Source organism: Myotis daubentonii, chromosome 18 (genome assembly GCF_963259705.1).
Source record: "Myotis daubentonii chromosome 18, mMyoDau2.1, whole genome shotgun sequence".
Classification (NCBI taxonomy): Eukaryota; Metazoa; Chordata; class Mammalia; order Chiroptera; family Vespertilionidae; genus Myotis; species Myotis daubentonii.
In genome coordinates this window covers 39527780-39555107 of record NC_081857.1, presented here as the reverse complement: position 1 = coordinate 39555107, position 27328 = coordinate 39527780, and the positions used below count along the sequence as shown (strand labels likewise).

Genomic DNA, 27328 nt, shown 5'->3' with positions numbered 1-27328 from the left:
CCGGGAAGAGGGAGACCGGCAACTCCCTCCTACCTCGGTCTTTTTTTTGGGGGTTGGGGGTGAGGGGGTGGGGACAGGGGAGAAAGAAGGCTGTGTTAACAGATGTCGCTCCTGTCCAATGACCTCAGAGACATGATAGCCCTTAATCTGCTTCTGTAAACAATGCGTCCTCACTCAGGTTCCCTGCAGCCGCCTGGCCCCACCCAGCCAAGGTGACTTCACCAACAACCCGAGGCGGCCACGGGGTGGGAGGGCCTCACAGGGAGACGCTCGCACTACGCGCTCTCTTCCTCTGTGGCCGGGACAACCGATGAGAAGCGGAATGAAAGCGTTCGCCACGAGCCCCCACGAGGCCCTTGAAGACGAGGAATCACACTGGACCCTCCTTCGGCTGCCGACGGCGGAGCTCTCGCAGGCTCTGTGCTGGGAAGGGCAACACTGAACTCTGCTTCTTTGGACCATGAAAGAATTCTGGTGAGAAGAAACCGGCGGGAAGCGTTTCCTGATGGCGGCATCATGGGTCGGGCCGGATGGAGGAAGTGGAAAGACGAACCATGTGTTTGCTGGGCTCTTTGGGGGAGAAAGAAAGCTCGGGCTTTGCCCTGGCCCCGACAATGACCCAGCGGTCGCTGTCCCGTGCCCAGCTGTCTGTCAGCACCAGCATTTAGGCCCCAGGGTTAAGACTCAGGAGGGGGACGTGGAATAGCCGGAAATGCAGCTTTTGAAACACATGGGTTCGCTCACAGCCGTGCAGGCTTCGGTCTGTCCGCCTCCGAAGGGTCTGGGCGGAGCCACGCCGGACCGGCACCTACTCATCCACCTCCACGTACGTGGACGGAAACCAGCCCACCTACAGGAGAGAAGCAACCAGTGAGCCACGTGACTTCACGCCTGCCCCTCGAGGGGTCTTCGCCCTGCACCCCGTTAAGCTGGAGTTTTACACCCAGTGCAGGCGGGCAAGGCGGGCTCAGGGGCTCCTAGAGCGGGACAGAGTTCCCATTGGCTGGCACACAAATGAATATGCAAATGAAGGAGGACACGGGCTCTGGTTTGGAATGAGTCCTCTTTCTGCTACAGAACAGAGCGGGCTATGAAGACAGCAGTACTGGGTCCCATTCCTCCCAACTGGGATCAGCGGCCTGAGAGGCTGTCTGTTCTGCACAGCAAGTTTCTGCTCCGAGGCCGAGGGACTGACGCTCCTCAACCCTCAGCCCACCAGGAGCCGCGCCCTCGCGCAGGTGACCCGCGCTTATGCCACCATCACATTCCCTCAGCGCATTTTTCTTGCGGCCTCTTGGGGGTAAGAAACACCAGCAGGGCCCGGAGCAGGAGTTCTGGGAGGGGAGGCTGCCGGGGGAGGGCTGCCCCCCAGCAGCTCGAGGGCAGCCTGCAGCTGCCATGACCTTCATTCACGGGCACGAGCCCACGAGAGGGGGAGCTCACCTTGCCGTTGGCTTCTCCTCGCCACCAGCCATTGCCGCTCATCTTGGTGTAAATCTTCACCACGTCCCCCTTCAGCAGGGACAGCTCGCGCATGTCCCTCGCACAGAAGTCGTAGCGCGCCACGGCGATGCCCAGCACCTTGGGGCTCAGCACTGTGGAGACAGGACGGGGAGCGCTGATTTGCGGGGTGAGGACCCCGAGGGGCTAAGTGGGTGAGCGAGCGTCAGTGATGCTGTCACAATGCGGAGGTGTGACTTCGGACGGACAGCGACAATGGCAGGCAGCCCGGGAGCGAGCAGCAGGATGGCTTTAGGGCAATCAGGGGTCAAGGTCACTGCCTAAAGTCTAAAGGCCACGGTCTGTTCTCACATTCTTCAAAACGACAAAACGGGCTCGTTTTTGTTTAAAAAAGGTTCCTATCTGAGGAGAAAGGACCTGAAAGAGCTAGCATGCACTTCCTACCGATACCACACATTCTGCCTCTTACCAGAACCGCAAAGGCAGAACGCTTTCCGTTTACCTGGAACCTTTTAGGACTAAGACTCAAAACAACCACTTTGTTTTTGCTCAGAAGGTCTCCTGTGGAGTCCTGTTCATCGCTTCCTGTTAAATGGCACTTCCTCCCCCAGCTGGCCTCTTTGTTATTGCTAAACTTATCTGGGGCTAAACTCAGTTATTGTTTTACATATAATTTCACGTATGTGAAGAAGCTTAAATCAGGTTTCCACAAACACAATTTGTCTTCTCTTTCCAATGAATCCTGCCTCACAGAAAACCTTCACTGACGTATGTAATTAAAAACGGTGTTGGCTAGGTTGGTGGGCTCACGGTTCGATTCCTGTTCAGGGCACATGCCCAGTTGCAGCCTCGATCCCGGGGGGGGGGGGGGGTGAGGAGGGGAGGGGGAGAGCAGGGGGGGGAGGAGGGGTGTTCAGGAGGCAGCCAATCAAAGAGTCTCTCTCATTATTGACGTTTCTATCCCTCTCTCGCTCCCTCTCCTTTCCTCTCTCTCTAAAAATCAATAAGAACATATTTCTTTACAAAATGACGTCAGCGTGCTCACCTCCTATACTCAGATTGCTGTCATGGTTGACGCTGACCTGCTGTGTTACCAGGAGCTCCCTGACTCCCTGCCCAAACCTGTCTTGAAAGGAAAACGCATTCGAGCTGCACATGTGCTCGCATCTCGTGTTTCAGAGCATGTTTTTATATCCACTTCTCTACCTGTTGCTCTTTGGGGTTATAAAGTGTTTTCAATTATATGTTCAGTGATTCTGAGAATCGCTCACCTGGGATGGAAGGAACTGAAGTAGAAGAAAAAAAAACAAACAGGAAACACCACGCGCCTGTGTCTGTAACAGTGCCCAGAGCCCGGGCGGCCGAGATGGCCTCCTGGGCCGCCCCGCAGAGCCTGCGCACGTGGCCACAGGGCCCCCTGGCCTGGCATTCGTGGCTTTGCAACGATAGAAATATTTTTAGTCTCCAGCTGTCAATCATAAGGTAAACAAATAGCAATGCTGCAGATTTCAGAAGTATAAAGGGAGTAAAAACAGGTCGTTTTATTTTACTGCTCAGACAAAACCCACTTGAATAGTTTTCTTACTGAATTATGGGGCACGCCTTAGATGGGCACACATAAAAATACCCCTGTGATGGAAAAAGCCAATTATCGACTGGGCCGCGAGGCCTGGCCTGCATCTCTGAGGTTCTGGAGGCTACATTTTTCTCACCTGTGAAACGAGAGGTGTGTACCAGGTGACTGGCTTCTAAGACCCTCCGAGTTCTAAATGGTTCTGCTGGGACTTAGAAGTTAATGTTTTTAAATCTGTAAGGAAACATCCTTTATCCAGCCATAACGTACTCTCCTTGACGTCCCATGAATAACCATTCCATTCTCTGGCTAATGACAGAAACCGAGACAAAAATACCCAGACACAAAACGATGGGCACAGCCATCCTCGGGCCCTCTGTGCTGAATTTCACTCTTACATTTGGAGACCCAGTGGGGGTTTGTGTTCTATTTATTTTCTAAACACTGGCTTTTCTCAACTAAAATTTCTGATCCTTAAAGAAACTGATGGGTTTACAGGGTATTCCACGCCCTTTTTATACGCTCGGCCCTCATCCCTCCCCCACCTCTCCTGATGGGTTGAAGAGAAACTGTCTTGCTGAAATACAGAATGGGACACACACACACGCACACATACACACACACACGCACACGCATGCACACACACTGGAGGAGGGGAATGCCATGGCAAGCAGTGGCGCTGCGACAGAGGGGAGGGAGGTGCAGGTGTGAATGTGACCTGGGCTGTTGGGGAAGAGATGCATCTACATGAGAAGCCACACAGAGAAAGCAAACTGTTTTCTTTGCAAACAGAAGCAAATGGAAACGACACGGACAAGCAGTGGAGCAGTACCTGACCAGAAAGGAGTGGAGGAAGGGGGGACAAAGCTGAAGTCTGGAGGAGGGACAAGATAAAACCCACAGAACAGAAAGGGGGCTGAGGGAGAGAGAGAGAGAGGGAGAGAGAAGCAAAAAGAACATTTAGGTGTCGGCAAAAGAAAAAAAACACATCTTGACACAACTGCCCCGTTGTCTATAATCACAGGAAAACTGTCGCGTCAAACTGGGACCTCAACCTTCGCTCGCGCTCACTTTGCGTCTTAATCATTGTTTCTAAATGAAGACCCTTTTCCGTGCTGATTGGCAATTCGGGGCTGTCTGTCCCGTTACGGGTGAGCACAGCACCCCACCCCGTGTTGCCACCCGGAACCCTTCCACCGTCTCCTCCGGATGTGGTGGGTCCCCGCCTTGTCACCTCCGGGAGACGGGGAGCCTGCACATTCTCCGTGTAAAGCATCCTTCCCGCCAAAACTTCTGAAGAAGAGCCCGCAGGGTGGAGTGCATGGCCTTCCGCAAACTCGAGAAATCCTCTCACGTGTCCAGGTGTGTTAGGGCCCACCCCACTGCCGCCCCACTACGCGTGCGCATGCTAGCTTTCTCCAGAAATGAGACAGAGACTGCTCAGAATCTTACCACATCTGGGAGAGAAAGGAAGTATCCCCCACAAAGTTGCAGGGAGGAAGAGAAACGTTAAGCAACTGGATGCTCAAAAGAAAGGCTTTTCCGAGCCATCAGCGTTGGCATCCGTGCCAAGTGGCTACAATTAGGATCTTCTTAAACCTCATCGACAACATTATCACCTTAAGCCCTGGCCGGTTTGGCCCAGTGGGTAGAGCGTCAGCCTGTGGACCAAAGGGTCCCGGGTTTGATTCTGGTCAAGGGCATATGCCCAGGTAGGTTGCAGGCTCGATCCCCAGTGGGGGGCGTGCAGGAGGCAGCCAATCAATGATTCTCTCTCACCATTGATGTTTCTCTCCCTCTCCCTCTCCCTTCCTCCCTGAAATCAATAGAAATATATTTTTAAAAAAATAAAATATAATCTTAAGGGAGTTATTTCCCCAGGTTAGGCCTTAGCTTCACTCTAATCTGAACTTTGCCCCAACGAGTGGAACGGATTGTTGGATGTACCTTTGTCCCTCACCTGGGTCCCACTCTGTGAGCTCCAACACCTTCATGATGCTGCTGGGAGGTACGGCCATTATCTCCGACTTTCCTCCTCTGAAACTCATCCTGAAACGGAATTTCCTCCCCATCATCTCGCTCAGTCTCCCACGTTTCTGTCCTTTTCCGATACGACTTCTGGGTTCTCTTCGCAAACCATCCTTGCAAACCAGTGTACGGCCTCCCAGCTGGCCTTCTTGCTTTGGACTTTCTTTCCTTCCATCCTTTCTAAATGCTGCTTCTTGGCCACACACCGTAAACACAGACTCGCAGTGTTCTCCTCAACGTGAAACCCATGACAAGCCACGGCTGCCCGGTCCTACTTCCAGAACCCAATCTCTGGCCATTGCCCCAAAGTCCCTCCACCCAGACCCGTTTCCCAACACCCCTGCGCCCTCAGCTGGATTCTCACCTCGAAGCGTCTGCTCACTCGGGAATGTTGCTCCGTCACCGCTCCTCTGCTAACCCTACTCCTTGTCTCCGACGCCCAGCTCGGGTCCCTTCCGCGAGCCTTCCCTGATCTAGCCGGACACCTGTCCCCTCCCCGTCCTTCCTGGCCATCTGCTGGGCGCTTACGTCATGGCCCTCCCGGCTCCGCTGCTAATGACTCCGCGGGCTCCTGTGTCGCCTCCCCCATGGTCCGTTATTCGGAGGAGCAGGGACCAGCTTATCTGGCTTCTGCATCGCCACTGGATGTGGGCTGGGGCCCAGGGCCGCACACTGAAGCTGCTGAGCGGACAAGTCTCTCAGCGGGGTCTTTCATTCTGCCAGCTCCCAGGACTCCTCCTCCTATTCGCCTAGCTCACCTGCTCGCTTCACCTGCTCAATGAAGACTCCAACGAAAGCCAGCACACGCCCAGGGCAGGAGGCCAGTTATGCTCGGGTCTTACTCCCCAGGGTCCCTGACAGCCTGCATCTACCAATGATGTTCCTACAATAACTGTCATTTCTTCTGCGCTGCTGACCGGCTATTACAGACGGTAGGTCTCCTGGCAGGCACCACGCTGGATGCCTGAGAGGGACGCGCTCCTCCGGTTCTCCCGCCGCCCAGCTAGAGCTCTCAGGCAGCTGGTGAAGGGCTGGTCGGGACGCTTCCCACTTTAGACGCAGAGTCGCGTGACTTATCGTCACCACCCTCCCGAGACATCCATTTCCACTGCCTTCGGGTCCTTAATTCTCGAGCTGGCCACACAGCCTGTAAATGCCTGGCACCTCTGGCGCCAGGCCTACCAGATAACGCGTTCTCCTGGGGAAGTGTGGGTTGGATCTAGACGTGAGCCATGTCAGAATGTGGTGCTGATGCAGCTATTGCGCAGCATGGCTCAGCCTGCAGACCGTGTTTCTACCCACCTGTTTCCACACACACAGACCCCACCTGCTCTACCAACACCGATGCTGTGAGGGTCAGAGCCAGCGAGGAGTTCGAACAGGAGCCTGGAGGGGGTTCTTATCTCCCGCCCTTGTCTTCCCGGCCGGACACGCACGTCACCACCCGATACTGTGCACGCTCTGCCTGCTGGGCACCCCGTCACTTGGGGACCCTTCTTGAGAAAGACAAGTCTCCGATTCATAGCTGGGCCCACCTAGGCCACCGAAATCAACGCGGAGATCTCTGTGGTCATTTGCAAACTGCATGCTCTGGGGGGGCCTCCCTTCATTCCTCAAACATGCTTCACTCCCGGTCGCAGACAGGAGGATGTGGCTGGGCGAGACCCCACCTCCAGGCGGGGGTCTCCGCGTACTTTCCACACGCCTGGTGCCTTGTACACACTAACGTTCGTGGAGCGTTGCCAAGTAAGTGGCCCACTGTCTGGTGACAACATTTCTCTAAGAATAGAATCAGATATGATCTCCAAGTTAAACAAACGAAACCCCAAGTCCTGAGACTCTCTAACTGAAACGGAAGTCATCTGCTGAGTAAATACACTGGGAATCGAACCTATCGGCATAGCCATAATCGACTGATTGGCCAATCATTACGGAATGCTATTCAGTTCTGAGACTTGACCAAGAAAGGGAGCCACACAGCACCGGGGTACTCCAGATACAGGAAGAGCACAGTGTTTACAGAACAGAAACGTAATGAATGGCAGCCTGACGCCTATACTTTTGTTGTCAAGGCTAATTTTGTTGTTTTTGTTGTTAATCCTTACCAGAGGATTTTTTTCCATTGATTTTTTTTTTTTTTTAGAGAGAGTGGAAGTGGAAGGAGGTAGTGAGGGAGGGGGAGAGAGGAAAAAAAACTACATCGATATGAGAGAGACACACCGATTCATTGTCTCCCGCACATCCCCTGACTGGGTCAGGGATTGGACCTGCAACCCAAGTACATTGCCCTTGACTGGGGGGAATTGAACCTTACAACCCTTTGGTGCACAGGCTGGCGCTCTAACCACTGAGCACACGGGCTAGGGCTTTCAAGGCTAATTAGTTGCTGCCTTAATTAATAAGCTCTGCCTTGATCAGGCAGCTCATGTTCATGAGCGAATGAAAATCTATTCAATTTTCAGTGATGCTTAACATGTACACACGGTGGAGACCAAGTGCCATCAGCACTGCTCCTCGGGCCCCGTGAGGAAGTCCCACCGCGTTCCTGAACTGCCACTTGACCTTCCATGACGTGTGTAAGTGAACACAGCCCTACGCACCTGCCTACTGCTCTCTGGGATAGACACAGCCTAACGCTCAGCTCCAAGTTGTAGCAACCACTTGTGTCCACTCATTTGCATAATAAAAGGTTGTTCGTAAAAATGTCAGGCAATTGGACCGATGGTCCTGCCATCGGCGCGGGGATCCCTGGGAGTCTGCTGCCCAGCAGTGGCCAAGAGGTTTTCCAGAGAACCGGATGCTAAATGGGCCCTTCGATGTGCCATCCAGGAGGCTCTTCCTACCAGGACTGTCTACAGATGGCCCGCAGCAGAGAACATGCTGGATGAATGTTTCATCGGGACCGTGACCCCTCACCTGGCGGGGTTTCAGAGCGTGGGCTGTGTCTTAGACCCCAGCAGCACTCAGTATCTGCTCCCACCTCCCTCCATGAAACAAACGGAAAACCCCTAGTTCAGGGCTTACTGTATATTTTATATATCGTCACTGAAAGAAAATAAGGGATAATTCAGATTGGTCTCATTTCATTGAATGGGGACGTAAGTGGTCAAATCTCCTTTCACATGAAATCCAGATATAACAAGAACAACGTGGATCAGGAATCATTAGGAAAAGGGAACAAGTGCTTTGTAGGCAGTGCTCAACACGGGAGGCCACTCACGAGAAACACCAGGAGGTCTGAGGCCTTCCCTATTAATACCGAAATTAGGTCCCCTGACATCTCCAGGGGTTTTAGACGACTTAGAGGCATCAAGTGCATGGAGTCTAAATCCTTACTCTCCGAAAAGAGTCGGTAGACGTTTATTAAATAACTACAAGCCTGCAAAGTGCTGTGTTAGGAGCTACAGGAGACGCGACAAGTAAGACAAGTCTGACTTCACGGGAGCTTACAAATCAGCGAAGAGGCAGGCACACGGAAACAGAGATGTGGCGACTGTTCATTCTGCTTCGAGAAAGCTCTGACGAGCCTTTGGGCTCCAGCTGAGTCCCTCCCTGAAAAACCTCCAACCTGCCCGGCCGGCCTGGCGCAGTGGTTGAGTGTCAACTTGTGAGGCAGGAGGTCAGGGTTCGATTCCCGGTCAGGGCACAGGCCCGGATTGTAGGCTCGATCCCCAGTGTGGGGCGTGCAGGAGGCAGCCAATCCATGATTCTCTCTCATCATGGATGTTTCTCTCTCCCTCTCCAATACTTCCTCTCTGAAATCAATAAAAATATATTTTTTAAAAAAGAAACCTCCAACCTTCCAGTGACTCAGGCCAAAAACCTCAGTGCTTCTCAACCCATTTCCTGCTGTTCCTGCTCACACGGGATGTGAGAGCGACTTGCTGGGTCACCTTCCAAATACAGCACCTGCATGGCCCCTCGGTGGCCCACGGTGGCACCATCTGTCACCGACTGCGCAGGAGCAACTGGTCTCCATCTTTCTACCTCGTCCCTCTCCCCGTGGTCCTGGTTTCAACAGAGAAGCCAGAGGACACCGGGAAACCTTAAGTGGGACCACGTCTCACCTTTGCTTCAGTCCCTCCAAGACTCCCCACTGTGTCCAGAGTCAATCCCGTCAGGCCTCAGCGGTCTGGCCCCCCTCACGGCTCCGACCTGGCCCTGCTGCTGTCGCTGGCCCCTGTGCCCCGGCCCCTGTGTTCCGGCCGTGCCCAGCCCCGGCTCCAACCTTCACTTTTCCCCGTGAGGTCACTGGTCTGGTCGCAACGACCCGGGCCGCCTTTGCAGCGCTTGAAGGACGGCTCTAATATCTGTCACATCACGAGGACCGGGCCAGTCGCTACTTCGTTCGCGAGCCCACCTTCTCCCCACGCTCTCTCACACGTCAGCGACACGCACTAACAGCTGCTGTGCCTCCCAGGGGCCCCTGGTCCTGACTCAGCTTCCTGAGACCTTCCTTTACCGATGCTGGTGGTTTTTCTAAGCCGTGTTAGAACACACTGCACACACAACGTCCCCGAGTCCAAGTACGTCAGTGTGACTCCCTAAGTGCAGAATAGCCGGCCGGTCCGTTTGGCCTTGCCTGGCGTTTCCTCGCGGTTAGGCTCAGGTGAAGCCTCTTGGAGACAGACCCCTGGGGCGGGGCTGTGTTTGGGGGGAATCAGGTCTGGGGGTGCACCACACCTGTCTGTCCCATTAGTGACACGAACTCTGATCACTTGGTTAAGTGGTTTGTATTTTTCCAACTTTTCCAACTAATACGTTCTTGTGAGAAGATCCTTTGCTATTATCTAAATAACGATAACCAACATTTTTTTTTTTTAAATTAGCCAACTCTACTCTGTGGTCCAAAGAATTAAGAACTCTGCAAAATGTCGGAGGTCTGCTGGTGGTTACGAAATGGCTCATGGTGCAACTTTCCCCCGTGTCATTGGTCCATTAACATTGCTCTTCTCCTCCTCCTCTCATGTGCCCGAAGAAAGCAATCTAAGACGCTATCTTTAAAAGCGAATAATAACATCTCTAATCTCATCCCTCCCTCCTCGGAGGAGAGCGCGAGGCCCCGGCGGGCTAAGTCACTTGCCAAAGGTCCGACCTGAACAGCACTAAGTGCTCACGGAGGAGCAAGTCGGGCAAAGGCAGACCGGTGCCCTCCAAACACACCGGCCCTCGGGGGCACGGGCCGCGGCCTCGGGCCGGCTTGCTGGGACCACTGCTCACAGGCCCACAGCACAGGGCAGAGGGTCTCTCACGGAGTCACTGCGGTTTCCAGGGAAGCAGACGGCTCCCGCGTCTGCCCGAGTCCCCCCTCTATTCTCGCCTCGTCCTTTCTCTCTCCTTCTCCCTTGGAAACACTCAGGTCATTCCCGTGACACAAAGTCGCAGAGCCTGTGGACAAGGGGCTGCAAACTTGAAGTGCTGGATGCCCCCTGGCCTCCTGGGTACTTCTGATCTATGGATGTTTCCATGGTGTTTTTGGTGTTTTTGTTTTATGAATTGGCAGGAGGGCCTTCTGTCCTAACCGCATCATATTTCACTGACCTGAAAACGAGTTGGCGATCTCGTTGGTAAGAGCATTCTAACCCGGACAGTGCAGAAGTGAGCAGCCTCCGCCACACGCCGGGGACTCTCCTATCACAGCCAAACCAAAGAACAACCAGCAGCAGGTCTCAGCTGGGAACTTCCGTCCAGCCTCCCCGACACAGGGTGGCTCTCGGCTGCAGCTGGCTGCTCGGTGGCCTTTTGTACGCATGGTCCCCGGCAACCCTTCTTGGTGAAAGCTGCTGTTAGGTGCTACCGAGCAGAGGTGGGCACACACATCCCGCACACACGTTCATACGGGGTACCTAGCATCCCCCCAACCACAGCCGGGCCAGCCCTGAAGGCGAGGCACCTACACAGAGGCAGGGCTTTCACTCAGGGTTACCCTTCGCAGAGCTTGGATAAGCAAGGCCTATCTAAAAGTTGATAAAGGCAAAGATTAAATTGCTGAGTTAAAGTCAGTAACTCTACCCAACTCTTACAAACACAGGGAACTGTTTGTGTGAGAGGAGGAGCAGTAGCAGTAAAAGCTGAAGAGGTAGAGAGAGCAGCGGCCACGTCTCCTGGGTGTGACCACGTGCAGGGCCACGCTGAGTGCTCCATACCTAGCACCAGGGGCAGCCCTCAGAGCCAGCGCAGCGTTCCCAGGACAGCCAGTGCAGCAGAAAGAGTCAGCATCAGGTCAATAAAGCACTGGGGCAGCCTAGCCGGTGCGGCTCAGTGGATAGAGCATCGGCCCTCGCACTGAAGGGTCTTGGGTTCGATTCCGGTCAAGGGCACATACCTCAGTTGCAGGTTCCCTGGCCCTGGTCAGAGTGTGTGTCGGAGGCAACCAATCAATGTGTCTCTCTCACATCGATGTTTCTCTCCGTCTCTCCCTCTCCCTTCTACTCTTCCTAAAAATCAGTGGGAAAATATCCTCAGCTGAGGATTAACGACAACAACAACAAATAAATAAACAAAGCATGGGGCAGAATCACAGATCTGCGTGGAGGTTATAATCCTGTGACATGGGAACGGTGGGATGGTCTTGGAGTGTAGACCATGGTGCATTCCTACTAATGAAGCACTAACTCGCTTCTTCCCGGTCACTTCATGAGCGACCTCCTCTCTGATCACCCAACAGAAAAACATAGAACTCCTCCACCTGCCTGAGAATCTAAGATACCTGGGTAACACTGGGCTAAAAGATAGAAAGATAACTTCTAATCGGCGTTGGAAGTTCCAGTCTCGAGTGTGCTGTGACCACCTTGGCTGGCCGTCTGTCGGAATCCTTGCGAAGAGAACAGCTATGACGTTATTCAAACCAACACCAAGCCTGTCAGTGCGTGTGACACAGCACTTGAACGTTTGCTTATGGGACACGTATGAGATTTTACGGACGCTGTTAGAGCCCTGACGACACCCACTTCTCCCTCAGTTTCTGCTTTTGGGGGGGTGGGGGGAGTTGAAGTTCTATTGCACAGATGTAAATTCTTTTTTGAAATACCTCTGGAAATCCCAGTTTTGCTTAGGCTAAGCATTCTGGGAGTAATAAAATTGTGTTCAGCCTCCAAAACAGTTTTATGGTGTTTTTTTAAAAAAAGGTATCAAACTAAGAGAATGAAATCACACTTTACTCCCAACATTTTTCATCACGATGGTCTCTCTACAAGCTCTGTCTACCTCCAGGAAGATCATATGACATCAAGCGGTGATGAGAAAAAAGTGTCCGCCTTGAGCTCACATCCAACCAGAACCTGCTTGCGGTCTGCATGCTAATCTTTGATGACCACTGCTCGATCCAAAAGACAGTGGCTACTGTATGCTTTCAGCAATACTGGTGACAGAGGAAACATGATCCGGAAGTCATCTTTAAACAGGATCACAGATGAGAGAGCTGGGCATGCGCCTTGCTTAAATACTGCTACCCAAATGGCACTATGAGCGCAGACATGTGTAAAAGAAAAAGAGGCTGGCTGCCCTGGCCCATGTGGCTCGGTTGGTTGGAGCATCATCCCATACACTGAAGGGTCTGACGACACCTACTTCTCCCTCAGTTTCTGCTTTGCAAGTTCGATTCCAGGTTGGGGCATTTATGGGAGGCAACCGATTGATATTTCTCTCTCTCTCTCTCTCTCTCTCTCTTTCTCTTGCTCTCCCTCCTTCCCCTCTCTCTAAAAAAAAAAAAATCAATAAACATATCCTCTGTTGCGGGGTTTTAAAAAAAGTGTGGCTGATGTAAAAGTCATTGAAAAGTACAAAACTTACATATTAACATACCCTTTACATTTGGAGCTCTGAATACAAACATGGTTTTTAACTTGGCACCAAGAACCGTATCTGGAAACGTGTTAAACCTGTGGGTCCGTCTGACTCTGCTTAGCTGGAGAAACGCCTTGCTAAAGGCATTCGCGTGTTAACTGGTTTAGATCTCAAACTCTGGAAGGAAGAACTGAATGCTCCTGTGCCTCCAGCCGTTAGAGGGCAGTACTCACAGCTGCTGCCCACCCTGCTGCCCCTCTGTCCAGCTGCGGGCTCTGGCTCCTTGTATGGAAACTGGAGGGTGGTATCCAAGCTCCGGAACCCTTCCTTCAGGGAGTGGTGCTTGTAATACTCCACAAGTTCCTGAGGGCAAGAAGAATAAAAGGTCGTTGTTAACAAGGCCAGGTCGGTTCTCAAACGCATGGGCTCCTTCACACACACTGACATATGTATGAGGATGGGCCATTCGGTGCGAAACTTTCCATAAGCCTGTGGAACAGTAAGTGACAGTCGCCCCCTGCCGTCGGCGCGTTTGGGACACCTGCCCGGTGACTGCCTTGGCTACTCAGCCCCTTGTAATGGGAGTTGCCCCTATTGTCACTCCCGGATGGAGAGCATCCTGTGAGTCCTCCGTCAGACGCGGGAGGGACCACGCTCCATGGAGAGAAACCATGCTCAGCGTCAGTCTCAGAACAGTAATTATTGCTCTTATTTATGAAATGCTTGCTTTTCTAAACTAAAACAAAGGGAACAGCTGCTTGCTGAATATATAGCAATTTCTAGTTTCCTGCATTTCCTCCCAACGTCACAAAGAGCAAACTTGATCGTGGATGTGCTTCTCCACGGTGAACCAGCATCGATAAGCCACGGGTGCTGCTTGGCGTCGCGTGTGGCTGACGGTGACGTGTCCACAGGTGCCCATCTCCCAGCTCTGCGTGGCCTCTGGCGCTTACACAGGTCACTGACGTGGCTCCTTCCAATCTTCTCTGATACCCCATTGGCCTTAAACACACCAAGCCCAATATAATCACCTCCCATCTTCTTTCACACTAAAATTTCAGGGAATTTCTTATGAGATGCTGGTTGCATGGATTCTACACAAATCCAAATCCGCTGACTTTAAACAGAAATTAAATAGTAATGAATTCATAACGGGAAAAATGTATATTATGATTGGATGAGTACTGGAGCTATAACATCTCTTACAAACAGCTGAAATGAAAATAAAAGCAAAATCCCTTTTAACTCAATTATTTGTTGCTTCTACTGCGGCACAGTCGCTGAGAAACAGTGTGGAACCTACCCGTGGCTTCTAAAATTCACACTGACATCAACTTAGAATCTCCATTCCGTGGCTATGTTCAAAGTTCCCAAAACAAATCAATCGGGCCAAAATCTCCCGGAAGAAGAAAAGGAGAATCACCAATGATCTGTGCATCGTTTATGGCCTCACTCCGAGGAGCTGTGGACAATCACCGCGTGGAGAGTTCCTGGGTCACAAAGATTATGGAGACCAGGCCCCTGCCCTCCCGGGGTTCTCACCCTTGAAGGAAAGCGAGGGATTATGGGAGTCCAAAGGCAAGACAGAGAACTTCCTTTTGTGAGTCCTTTTTGGAGGATGAGAGGAGTTCATGATACAGCCTGGCTTACATTGAAGAACATGTACAACTTCAAAAGCCAGGAAGGAGGAAAGGATTGTTTTATTTTATTTTTTAGTATATTTTTATTGATTTCCAAGAGGAAGGGAGAGAGAGACAGAAACATCAATAATGAGAGAGAATCATACATCAGCTGCCTCCTGCACGCCCCACATGGATGGACGAGCCGCAACCGGGCACGTGCCCTGACCGGGAGTCGAACCGTGACCTCCTGGTTCATAGGTTAACGCTCAACCACTGAGCCATGCCGGACGAGCGGATTGTTTTAAATGGAGCCTTCGGGCTGGGAAGAGACACGAGGTGGTGAAGACCACACTCACAGACTACAGGCAGCGCGGTGGGGCTGAGCACTGGATAAAGCAAAGGAGATTTTCCAACTCTCACATCTGTGAAATGGGGATAACAGAATTTCACGGAGGCTAGCAGAGAGTATCTGAAGTGCCAGGCACATGTGAGGATCATGACAGCTGCCACCATCCCCTGACCAGGCGCTTACATAGTTCCTCACAATCTTCACACAAGAAACGAGAGGTGGGCCTTGTCCCAGGGATGCGCAGGTCCCAGCGAGCCTCTCCCACGTGTGCAGGTCACAGAGCTGGTGTCTGCCTCCAGAGCCGTGCTCCCACCTGCATCACACTATGAGCAAGCAGTTCCTGGCCAAGGTAGCCCACACAAGGGGAGGCTACAGGGAAGGAGCACTTGCTAAGAGTCCGTGATGGGCCAGGAACTTTATTTACGTACACCTGAGGTGCTAGGCTTTTACACACATTATATCTATAACTTGAAATATATGTATATGTATATGTATATGTATATGTATATGTATATGTATATGTATATGTATATATGCCCAGTTGGTGTTGCTCAGTGGTTGAGCATCGACCTATGAACCAGAAGGTCAAGGTTCAATACCCAGTCAGAGCACATGCCCGGGTTGTGGGCTTGATCCCTGTGTGGAGTGTGTAGGAGGCAGCTGATCAATGATTCTCTCTCATCGTTGATATTTCTATCTCTCCCTCTCTCTGAAATCAATATATATATATATTTCTTCTTTCTTGGATCCAGATTACAGGGATCCTTGATGAAGAAAAGGAATTTGTAATCTGACAAGAAGAAAAAGGAGGAAGAGGAGGAGGAGGAGGAGGAGGGACAAAATATCAGACAGAAATTTATATCCTCAAAATGGTTTCAATGATCAGAATATGGCATTTGCATTACAGTGATTTTTAACATGGTCTGCAAAGGCCAAGTCTGGAATTAAATTCTAGAGATGGATGTTACTATGTAACTTTTTCACATAAAAGGGGGAAATCCTGCCAGGGCTCTGAAAGAGCAGTGCTCACATATACTGTGAGGAGGATTCAAATGACTCCAGAGGGCTGTTCTTTTAGGCTCCTTATTTAAACTGAGTAAAATGTAACAAATACGAAAATAAACCGGAAAGGAATAAGCCAGTAACTTTGAACTTCAATGTGATTTGGTTACAGGTAATACAGATTTTATGTATTTTATTATAAACTAGAGGCCCAATGCATGAAATTCTGGATCGAGGCCCAGTACATGGGGAGGTAGGGAGAGCAGGGAGGGGTCCCTTAGTCCGGCCTGCGCCCTCTCGCAATCCGGGACCCCTTGGGGGATGTCCGACTGCCGGTTTAGGGATAGGGCCTAAGCAGGCAGTCGGACATCCCTTTTGCAATCCGGGACCGCTTGCCCCTAACTGCTTGCCTGCCTGCCTGCCTGCCTGCTCAGTGCACGTCATAGTGACCAGTCATTCAGCCATAACGGTTGAGTAGGCTTTTCTATATATAGATTAGGATGAATCTAGGTTTATGCGAAGTTGGCTTGAGTGATCGTACTGAGAAGGACTTGGGGATCACTTCATACCTACCCACCTCCACATTTTAGTGAAGAAAAAGGGCTTTTCCAAGCCCTAGGGTCATGCGAACGAGTAAGCTGCAAAATGCTTCTTTATCACTTCACTAAGCATGGGATACATTCCAGCTCCATTTTTACAGTCTGAGGAGGGCGAGCCTTCCCACACGTTCCTAAGCAGGTAGAATGAAATGGTGCCGCCTGGATCTTTTCCCAGGGATGCCTTTCTGCTTCCCGCCTTTCAGTCTAATCCGCCCCTGCTTACAGCCACTGACCTTCAGGGACTACAAGCAAATAAGACGACTCTAAACAAAAGCAATGGCTAAGCTCCCCTTATCTCACACTCACACAGAGGTGTCGGCAACTCCAGTCTCTCAGAAATAATGAGCCCGTCACTCCGGTTACCAAGGCAACAGGCCCCGGGATGATTTATAAACAGCGTTTGGCCCGGGAAGGTCTGGCGCACATGACAATTAGAACAAAATTAATGCCTTGTAATCTGGAGGCAGAGATTCATTTAGAACCTGAATTTAATGATGAGGAAAACACCAAAAATCTTGATTCACCGAGTTACGGAAGCCCAAGGGGAACAAGTGAGGTCCCAGCCCCCGAAGGCCGGGCCTCTCTTTGGGGAACTGGCTCATTGAACACCAGTTACATCCGACTCCAGATTAAAATTCCATCCCAGGCCCTAAGCAGCTTCCGAAGTAGGAGAACAGAACTCGGCCACCAAGATGGGAGGATGTGAACTGCTCTGAAGAGACAACTCAAAACCACAGACCCCACTCATACGGGAATTGTGCTATCGGACACCGACAGCATCAAAGGAAACGCCATGAAGCTGTGTGGTCCCAGGTTAGAGAGGCCCCCACAGGGCCAGGGCGATGGTGCCTGTGAGCCTCCCCCTCCTTCCCAAGGGGCCAGTTCCTGGCAGGAGCCGCCCCCCCTGATCTCGGGTCCTCGTAGTACTTCCTACTTCAGGTCCAAGGACAGCACTGTGGTACCAGGTGGATGTCCTGATTTGAAAGCATCTTTAGAACACAGAGGCGCCCCTTCTGAACCCTGCAAACGCACGGCGGCTTCACACGGTGAGGACTCCACACCAATGCTCAGCAAGAACAGAAGCCCCGAGCGGGGCAGCTCTGACACGCTCAGCCATCTCGGCACCATCTGCTCCAGGCAGGTGCTAACCCGGGCCAAAGTGTTTTCCTAAGACTTCTCAGCTCCTTGTCTTTCGTTCCTTTTACAGTTACTGTCAGGCGTAATGACGGGGATGGTTCTCAGAAAGGCATCCTTAGGCGATTTCATCCTGCGAACGTGCAGGGGACGCCATGAGCAAAATCACACGAGTGTGAATCAAGCACCAGAGAAAATCATGCCGTAGAGAGACTCTATGGACAAGGTGGAACCCGGCGCACTGTTTTACAGCCCACTATTTTTCCAAAGCAGAAAGAGTACACTCTAAAATAATGATGAAAAGAATAGTCAAGCCCTAGTCAGTTTGGCTCAGTGGATAGAGCATCGGCCTGAGGACTGAAGGGTCCCAGGTTCGATTCCGGTCAAGGGCACATGCCCAGGTTGCAGGCTCCATCCCCAGTGGGGGGGCGTGCAGGAGGCAGCCAATCAATGTCCTCTCTCATCATTGATATTTCTCTCTCTCTCTCTCTCTCTCTCTCTCTCCCTCCCTCCCTCCTTCTTCCTCTCTGAAATCAATAAAAATATAGTTTAAAAATGTATAGTCAATACATAAATTAGTCACACAGTTGTTTACGGTCCTTATTGAGTATTATGTATGTCCTATGCTTTTTAGAGGCCTGGAGCGCAGTAGGTCTGCACACCAGCACCACCACAGACGTGGGGTTCAGGTGTTGCCCTACCATGTCACCAAAAGATAGGAATTTTTCAGCACCATTTTTGTTGTTGTTGTTGATTCTCACTGGAGGATTTTTCTATTGATTTTTAGAGTGGAAGGAGGGGGAGAGAGAGAGAGGAGGGGAGAGAAACATCTATGTGATAGAGAGGCACATCGATTGGTTGCCTCCCACACCCGCCCCAACCAGGGCTGGGGATCAAGCCTACGAGCGAGGTATGTGCCCTTGACTGGAATCGAACCAAAGACCCTTCAGTCCGTGGGCCAAAGCTCTAACCACAGAGACAAACCAGCTAGGGCTTCAGCTCCATTTTAATCCTGCAGGACCGCCGTTACAGATGCGGTCTGTCAATGACGGAACGAAACAGAGTTCTGTCCGTGGTACAATCGTATATCCTTTGCTAATGGTCTGTAGTTTCATCGTAGTTTTGCTATAATTCTTAATCCCCTCCCTTGCACCGACTGTGCTATCGGCCTTACAGAAGAACCATAGGATATGGAGGAAATCATACCCATGTGTCTCTAGCAGTGGCATTTCACCTGTCGTGTGAGGGCTGCCCATGTTAGCTCTGGGACAGGTCCTTTTAACCCCTTTCCAGAAGACCACTGCGGAAGAGGCACTGCGCTCTGGTGCAAACTGCTGGGTCTCTGCTGCTTCTCTCCAGCCAAGGACCTCTGTCACGAACCCCGTCGCTGTGGCATCACTGGCTGTTCCCATCGGACCGCAGCTGCTCAGGAACTTTCTGGAGCAGAACTGGGAGGCACCGAGCTGCACTGCTCAACCCTTCCCAGGCCTCTTCCTTTCCTCCGTTCTGCTCAGCTCCTCTGATGGGGGTGGCGTGGCTGTTGCTACTTTCCGAGTCGGCAGGGCTGGAACCCATCGTTGGCCCCGCAGCAGTCTGAAGCCTCCCAGGAACCGTGACCCGTGGAGCAGCCTCGTTCCCACCCCCGGGAGCCCTGCGGGTGCAGACTGGAGCTGGCGTGCCCTGCAGCGAGGGGATGCCACGCCCTCTGCACGCTTCGATCATGTCTGGGCTGGGCGGTCACTCGGCATCGGTGCGTCCCCAGGTCCTCAGGCTGGGAGCGCGCTCCTCAGGTCCCCCCCCTCTGTGCACAGCCTGCCGGTGCCAACGGGACGTGAGTCACAGCTCCCCGGGGGGTGCCTGGGCCTGGAGCAGAGCTCCCACTTCCCAGGACGCGATCTCGCTGCCCGCCTTCGCGGTTGCACGGGGACTGTGAGATTTCCGTGCAGAGGTTTCTGCCTTTCCCTTTGACTCGGGATGCTGCCCTACCTTGGGAACCCCGTTCCCGCCTTGGGGCGGTCCAGGTTTTAGAGCAGGCCTGCCAGTGCCTGCGTGGAGGCTCTCTTACTCTCCGCTCTAGCTTCGATGCTGACATCGGCAACGTGTTTTGAGATGTTTTCCGGAAGGCTGCAGCCTGGATCACTGGACTGATGGCCTGGTCAGTAAGAGGTCCTTCCTGATGCTACTCCATATGCCCGGGAGACCACTCCCCACGCATCGCACGTCCTGGGTCCCAATTTTCATCATCTCGGGAAACGCCCTCAACCCGAGAAACAGACCCGAGACCACTCTTAAGGCAACATGAACTCTTTTACTATCAGCAATGCATATTCAGTATAGTGAGGTATAGGCACTGTCTATATGGCATATACATAATACTCTTAGCTACTAATACAATTATTAGGTTGTAATTATTTAAAGTGGATATTTTATTAAATAACTGTTAAATTATTTAAAATGGTATATTTTATTAAACAATCTTTTTTCTTGTAAAGCAACTATTGCATATATACTATTTCAATTTAAATGTAAAGTTCCCATGAGATCCTTGTATGGTAAAAATGGTGCCTTGTTCATGTTTAATTGTGCAAGGTCATGAAGGAGAACACAGAGCATTTAAAATAGCAGAAAATAGCCCAGCCGGCGTGGCTCAGTGGTTGAGTGTCAACCTATAAACCCTGAGGTCACGGGCTGATTCCGGGTCAGGGCACATGCCGGGGTTGTGGGCTCGATCTCTGGTAGGGGGCGTGCAGGAGGCAGCCAATCAATGGTTCTTTCTCACCTTTGATATTTCTCTCTCTCCCTCTTCCTTCCCCTTTAAAATCAATAAAAATATATTTTTAAAAATAGCAGAAAATACAAAAAGTGTTTCTATGTGACAGTATATTGCATTTCATATTAAATGAACCTAAATGTGAGAAGTGTTTCACCAATTACAATGACGACTTTTTGTGCTATAGTTTAAAATACCTCCCGCTACCTGAATGAGGAGGTAGAAGTGGAGGAAGGAAGGGGAGGACAGAGGTGAATATTCAACATTTGCTGGGTTTCATCCAACACAAGGCAAAACTCACACAGAGAACTGAAAGGTCAGCGTATCTATATTTGTCTATTACTCTGACTCATAAGGAGTGTAGACTCTGAAATACTATCTAAAACGTGCTTTACAATGAAAACCATGACTAGGGCACTATAAAACAATTGGAATTCCTAAAATTAGAATTTTAAGGATCTGCTGCAAAATGATAGTATGATTCTCTTCAAACAACTTCTCAGTGAGAATTTCTATAAAACTATAGAATTAAACTGACCTTCCCAATAAGAGAAAAATAAGGCCCACAGATTGAAACGAACTAATCAATGCTTACCATTAAACTTTTAAATTTTCTATTTTCTGCAATGTGAAATAAGCCATCTCTTGTTACAATCTTGATGTGCTTTGCTTCATTATTGTACCTGTGGGCAATGAATAACTTATGAATATAAATGTGGTTTTAATCAGAGGAAATCAATAATGGCCAGAGGGCATGCCCCAATAACGCTACAGGAATTAATTCGGAAGACAAAATATATACCTATGCCAATACAGTGGTGACAACTAATTTGCCAAATATATTTACTAGATCGGTTGAAGATACAACCAATCTTTGAAGGGAGAAGGGAAATTAGATTTGACCAATCATTATACTCAATGTGTTTAATAAGTCCACTGGAGAATATAGAAAAACAAAACAGAACAAAATCTAGTTATTTATACTCTTAGAATTTACCAAAAACATACACACGTCAAGTCACCCAAATACAATGTTATGACGACAGCTAATATGCCAATTAGCAGGCTGTACCACTTCACTGTGTTTTTCTAGCGGATGTTTTCAAGTAGCAGTGCCCTGTCTGGATAGAAGCATTATTCCTGCTGTAATTAGATCCTTGGTTTTCAACGTCGGGGTTACACATGTCGGAGGGTCTGCGCAGCTGCAAACAGGAGTTCTATTTCTGTGAAATTGCTTGTCCTACTTACTTAATGCTAATTGCATATTCGCCCGACTCTTTGGTCCGGAGCCTCACCAGGTAAGTGCTGTTCGGCCTGTTCATGAGCTCAGTCTCCGCCTGCAGTCTCTCCATCGCGCCGGCGTACCTGGAAGAGACAGGGAGAGGCATCTGTGTGATGAGCCTGGAAAAGAGCAGAGGCTACAAGTAGGCACCTGCCCGGATTCTAACTTCGTGGCAGCTCTGAGCTCTCCTGACTTCTGTGCCAACTAATTCCATCGCTTCGAAAGGAATAATGCCGAGATATCCTTTAATTCTTCCAAACGCAGGTGCTCTACCAAGCTAACAGGAGTGAAATGAACCACGCTTAACACACGGGAAATATTTATCAGATAAATGAATGAGGCAAGGAGAGGGGCCAATAGGTACCAGGTTAGACAGAGCTGGAGGGAGTTTAGGGAACACACCCCCCCCACACACACACACACACGCACGCACGCGCACACGCACACCCACATGCACACACACCCACACACACGCGCGCGCACACACACACGCGCACACACACACAAACGTACACACACACAACCCCAAAAACTTCACCTTTCCTATGTACACTATGAAATGAAATGTACCTTGAGCATCTTTCTCAAGAAAACTCCAGTAACAATTTAAATTATTTTTTAACTAATTTTTGGATATAAGATTAATTCTGTTAGCCCACACATTGGCTAAGCAATTTTCTTAAGTAACTAGCAGTACTGAGTAAAATATGTCTTTTAAAGTTTTTTTGTCGTTGCCTTTGAACACACCTCCATCCAACAAATGGACATGGGATGTGGTTTGGCACCCCGCCCCCCTCCTTTATGGCGCCCTTGAACTACGGGTATGGCATGTCAACTCAGCTGCATAAATATTTTTAATACTTACCAAGGCTGGCAAGAATAATCTACTGGTTTGGGCACCTAGGATATAAAAAAGCCAAAATAGATTAAGTTTACTTAAGGGAAGCTTCTAGAAATCAATCACTAATTCAGTCCAGCTGACTCAGCTAGAAACCCCTAAGTAGCACAGCCCCGGGTCTACCCACCGGCCATTTCACACACAGTGAATCACGGTCTATGCCAGGGAAACAGAACATAATTCATCTCGCTTTAATCCATCCTTTCATTCATTTTGCTGCCACTGTACTTCCAAGGGGAGAGATAACAGGAGAAATATGAACTGGAAACTTTGGGTATTTATTATCAAGGCAGCTTAGTTTTATCATGGAAAATTAAAAGGAAAACGTTAGGGTAACCAAACAGCACCCCGCTTTCTCAAGACCTTGGGAAACAGGCCCAGCAACAGTATGTACTGCAGGTAGCCTCTTCATTTGTAACGCAAAGTCTAAACTCTGATTTTCAGGGAAAAGTATTGGAAAAGATTCATTTTTCCTCTTTTCGCAAAAGAGAAAAATAGTACATTTTCTAAGCTCACAAAGAAAGAAAAATCCCTCTGGTTGTTTATGGAAACTAGAAAATGAACAAAGCCAATGCAGGTATGCTAATATTCATGAAATAACAAGTAAAAGACATACTCTGTAGATGGGCAAAGTTGATAAACTCAGGAGTACAGACAGGTTGTCTCCTGTTCAGAAATTTTTCATGAATCATGTGACTCTGTGATATATCCGCACCATGGTATATTCCTGGGCCTTTTTCCATCCAGTGATTGAAAATATTGTTAGCATCATTTTTAACAGTGAAAGCAATCATATTTCAGAGGTGTGGCCAATGGGAACATGCCTGGTTTCATAATAGGCTGCTACTCTTTTGTCCTTTCAGATGAAGAGTTACATATCAAAGCATTACCTTTCTGCTCAGAACATCTCTAAAGCCATCAACATTTAAATATTGTGACCCGATGAATTCCATTTCTAACTTTACCGCCTGTAAAATCTCGATACATCGCAAATAATATTGGAAGTAAGTTACCCCCCTTGGAATCCTGCAAACATTATCTTAGGCCCTTTGTTTCGCAAATAGGAATCAATCTTCAACAGTTTCCCTTCCGATGGGAAGATGTACATGGCCTCGGAAATTTCCTCAGCATGAGCTCGGGTACAGATTAAATGAAATGAAACGGTGTGGACTTGGAATATGAAATGCTTAGTATCCGTGACCTGATGGTTTTAGGTTCCCAACATCCTCATGTGAGAACACACAATCTCCCGCTACCTGCCCTCATGGGCACACCACTGCTCTCAGCACAGGAAGCCTGAACCCTGTTTATACAAATGACAGAAAACGGGCTAACAATCCTTTTTGCTTGTCTGATTAGATGAGTGAACTTCAACAGATTTTCAAGATTATAGCAGAAGATAAAAAATATGTGACATTCGATCACAGAATCAGCACATGCTTCCAGATTCCCTCTGCTTTTGAAATTAATTAAGCAGGAGTGAGTGGAGTGAATGATCCTACAGGTGACATTCTGAAATCAAAGACTGCAGCCGTTAACGCGTGTAACATTAAAAAGATGTTCCAGCCAGCCAGTGTGGCTCAGTGGTTGTGAACAGGTGGTCATGGTTCGATTCTGGTCGGGGCACATGCCCAGGTTGCAGGCTCAATCCCCAGTGTGGGGCATGCAGGAGGTAGCCGATCAATGATTCTTTCTCATCATTGATCTCTCTCTCTCTCTCTCTCCCTTCCCCTCGGAAAACAATAAAAATGTATATATATTTTTTTAAAAAAAGATGCTCCAGTATAGAGATCCAGGAAGGATTGAAATATGGCAAGCAAGACAAATTAAGGGTGGTTTTGTTTTTCCCAAACCATCAACTCCATTATTTTAGTAAAAACATTTATTTACCTAGAGTCAAGAACTTTAAATGTTTCACAGAAAAATCCACCCTAAACAGCAAATTATGATAAAATAATGTCACCCCTAAACAGAAATTTATAAATCTCATAAAGTACTAGACAGTACGTGTTATGTTACAGTCGTCTGTAATAATATTTGAATACTCATTCATTCTTCTTGTATCAACCTAATGTGTTTGATGATTTTGTAAAATGTCATTATAACATTAAATAAACAGTAATGACAAGCTAAAGCACATTAAAATGTATTTAGAGATTTGATTGAAGAATTTTCGACTTTCATGCTTTCCAACACACTAGTTCAAGTGTAACATCTCTCTGTAACCCAGTGTGACGGGGACTAGATTAGACTCGCATCTCGCCTCGGTGGGAAAAGAGAAATTGGTACAGTTCATCTAATCTGTAGCTTTGGTGATTCCTCCTAAAGCCTTGTAGACAATTTAATTTTATAAATTCTACTAAGTTACATTGTCTTCTTGCCTATACTCTCCTACCTTTAAAAAAATATTTTCTGACAATCAAATCATAATGATTGGGGAATTTTAACAACATTGGCCAAAGCATTCAAACATGAAATAGTATGATCGCTCCAGAAAATATTAACAAAATTAACGAGCAACCAGGCCAGCATCGATTGTACATCCTTGGACAATTAATTACAACATCAAAAACAAAATAGAAGAAAAGACTCATACTTACGCATGGGCAAGGCTTGACGGCATCACTTGGGAAAAATCCAACCTCTCCAGAGGCTAAATTTCTACCCTGAATTAGGAGAAAAATGCCAATTTGAGAACAAATTTACCACAAATGATAACCCCGTAACACTAGGTACCGGCCGTTACTCGGGGTCCTCAATGACTGGCGCACCCTAACCAGGGAACTCATTCTGGCTCAGGAACGGAAGCCAAGAGCAGAGAGCGTTTAGGATTGCTAAACCCTACACGTGGTTTCAGATCATGATTATAAACTAAGAATTCAAGCTTGACTCTCCAGTCTACAATGCGGTGTTGTTAACTTTACATTCCTCAATCCTACCCGGGGACAGTAAGCAATATTCTCTTTTTCAATTTCATATTCATTAATTCAAGCAGATCATATTGGTTTTGTGCAGGCTCCGTAATTAATTAGGGATTCGATTTACGTGGTGATTATGGGTGTTGCTAGCAGAACTCATGAGAACATTCCTCCAGGACAAGAGACAGCTCAAGATGTGCAGAAATGGAAAACAGATGAATTTCAGATTTAGGGAAAAGGAATAGGATGCTGATGAAGGGAAGAGAACAGTGATGCACTGGAGGAAAGGATCTTAACCCGACTAGCACTGAAAATGAGAAGAGAAGAGAGAAATCGCAGAATAAGGAAAACCGAAGCACAACACAGACAAAATAAAGTACTTAAGAATGTATTCTTGGAGACCGTTCATCAAATTCCTCTTTTAAAATAATCTCATGGCGCTAACCTTAAAACTGTTTCCCTTTTCCAGAAAGACAAACTCTACTCAAAGCAGACTACAACCGTCAGAACGGGTCACCAAAAAGTTTTTAAGAAACTGGGCTTGTTCGGATTTGCTATTTAACAACTGCTGATTCTCGGAGCCTCAGATGAGTGGCACATTATGACTGGAGGCTACGTGCGCTATTGTTTTTCACAAAGAAAAGCAAGACAAAGTGACAGAGAACATCTCCTTCCGAAGCAGCATCCTGTGTGCCCGTAGCGCGCGGCTGTGAGTTGCAGAGGGAGACGGGCAGCTGAGGCTCCTTCCCCTTTGCCCCAGGAACGTGTGGGCATTTGGTTCTGGGTCTGATAACCCACTTGCCATTCCTCCTGTGCCGACTCCAAACGCCCGAGACTCCTCTCAGCTACCCTCCTGTCTGGTGCTCGTCCCTTCGCGACTTTAAGGTCAGCTTGAACACACGTCTCCTGGCCGCGACGTGTCATCTGATGTCCCCTACGGCGCTATCTGTATGTGCGTTTATTCTGCAGGGCGTTCCCTAGATTATAGTGATGGCACTTTTGTAAAATCGAGCAGCACAGGTTGGGTCATTCCTATGAAAATATTTTCTTTTGGAGAGAACCTGAGAAACTAGGTGATGGGCCGTATATGGTAAGAAAAGATGTGACTTCATAACTTTCATTAAACGCATGGGAACAGACAGGAAACAAAATAATCTTAAATTATAATTCATTTAACAATGCCATTTTTCCCTGAAAAGGAAATTGATTCCTGCAGAAAAGCACATCAAACTAAAATTATTGACAATTTTCCCTGAATTCCTGAACCTCATCCATATAAATGCTTATCAGACACTTAATTATTTCTAACTAAACTCAAGTTATAACTATTTTTCATTTTTCTTCTATAAGAATCCACTGTGAATCATAATGAATTAAGACTATTTTGAATTTTCTGGTAAAAGTGATATTTACAATCCACCAGTACAGGGAAAAGCTTTAATGTACAAAAACTGCACTTTTAAAACCCGCAGACAGGGATGGCCTACCTGACAGAGAATATCCTACAGAAATCTTAATTGCAAATTGCTTCGCTCTGACTTTGTAGAAAGGGGACAGAATTGCTTTAAGAAAAATACGGCGGCTTTTCCCCGTGGCTCATTCATCCCCCATAATACCACCCGGCCGGGCTCTAATGCACTCCTGGAACCACGCTGAGCAATTGGAAACAGACGCGGGAAGCTGCCTGATAACAGGGACAGATGCATGGTTATTTATGAAAGATCGGAAATTCCCCCAAGTTACAATGCCCTAAACACTTCTACCGTATGCGCGATGGTGCTGGGGAGATTACTGCGCAATTTATCACCCCTGGGTAATGGCCAGAGCAACTGTCACCCTGCCCGTCTCTCCAACTGCCGGAGAGACGCAGTCGGAGCGTGCGGGGAACAAGACATGCAGGGTGGCCC

At 49.0% G+C, this 27328-nt stretch overlaps 1 protein-coding gene across 3 annotated transcripts in view; it reads right to left on the bottom strand.

Moving 5' to 3' along the window:
• Window positions 1-229: 229 nt before the first annotated feature.
• Window positions 230-27328, bottom strand: part of VAV3 (vav guanine nucleotide exchange factor 3) — a 163723-nt gene continuing 136624 nt past the window's right edge. The window contains exons 21-28 of one of the 3 annotated variants that reach the window (XM_059674535.1): window positions 25104-25169; window positions 22471-22505; window positions 21572-21688; window positions 20919-21006; window positions 13081-13210; window positions 3867-3950; window positions 1444-1595; window positions 230-850 (exon numbers count right to left, since the gene is read on the bottom strand). In XM_059674535.1, coding sequence (XP_059530518.1) covers window positions 809-850; window positions 1444-1595; window positions 3867-3950; window positions 13081-13210; window positions 20919-21006; window positions 21572-21688; window positions 22471-22505; window positions 25104-25169 — 714 coding nt within the window. In that variant the 3' untranslated portion in view covers window positions 230-808. Of the gene's footprint in view, window positions 851-1443; window positions 1596-3866; window positions 3951-13080; window positions 13211-20918; window positions 21007-21571; window positions 21689-22470; window positions 22506-25103; window positions 25170-27328 lie in introns of those variants that run through there. The other 2 variants (XM_059674536.1, XR_009449880.1) reach the window with 2 other exon arrangements.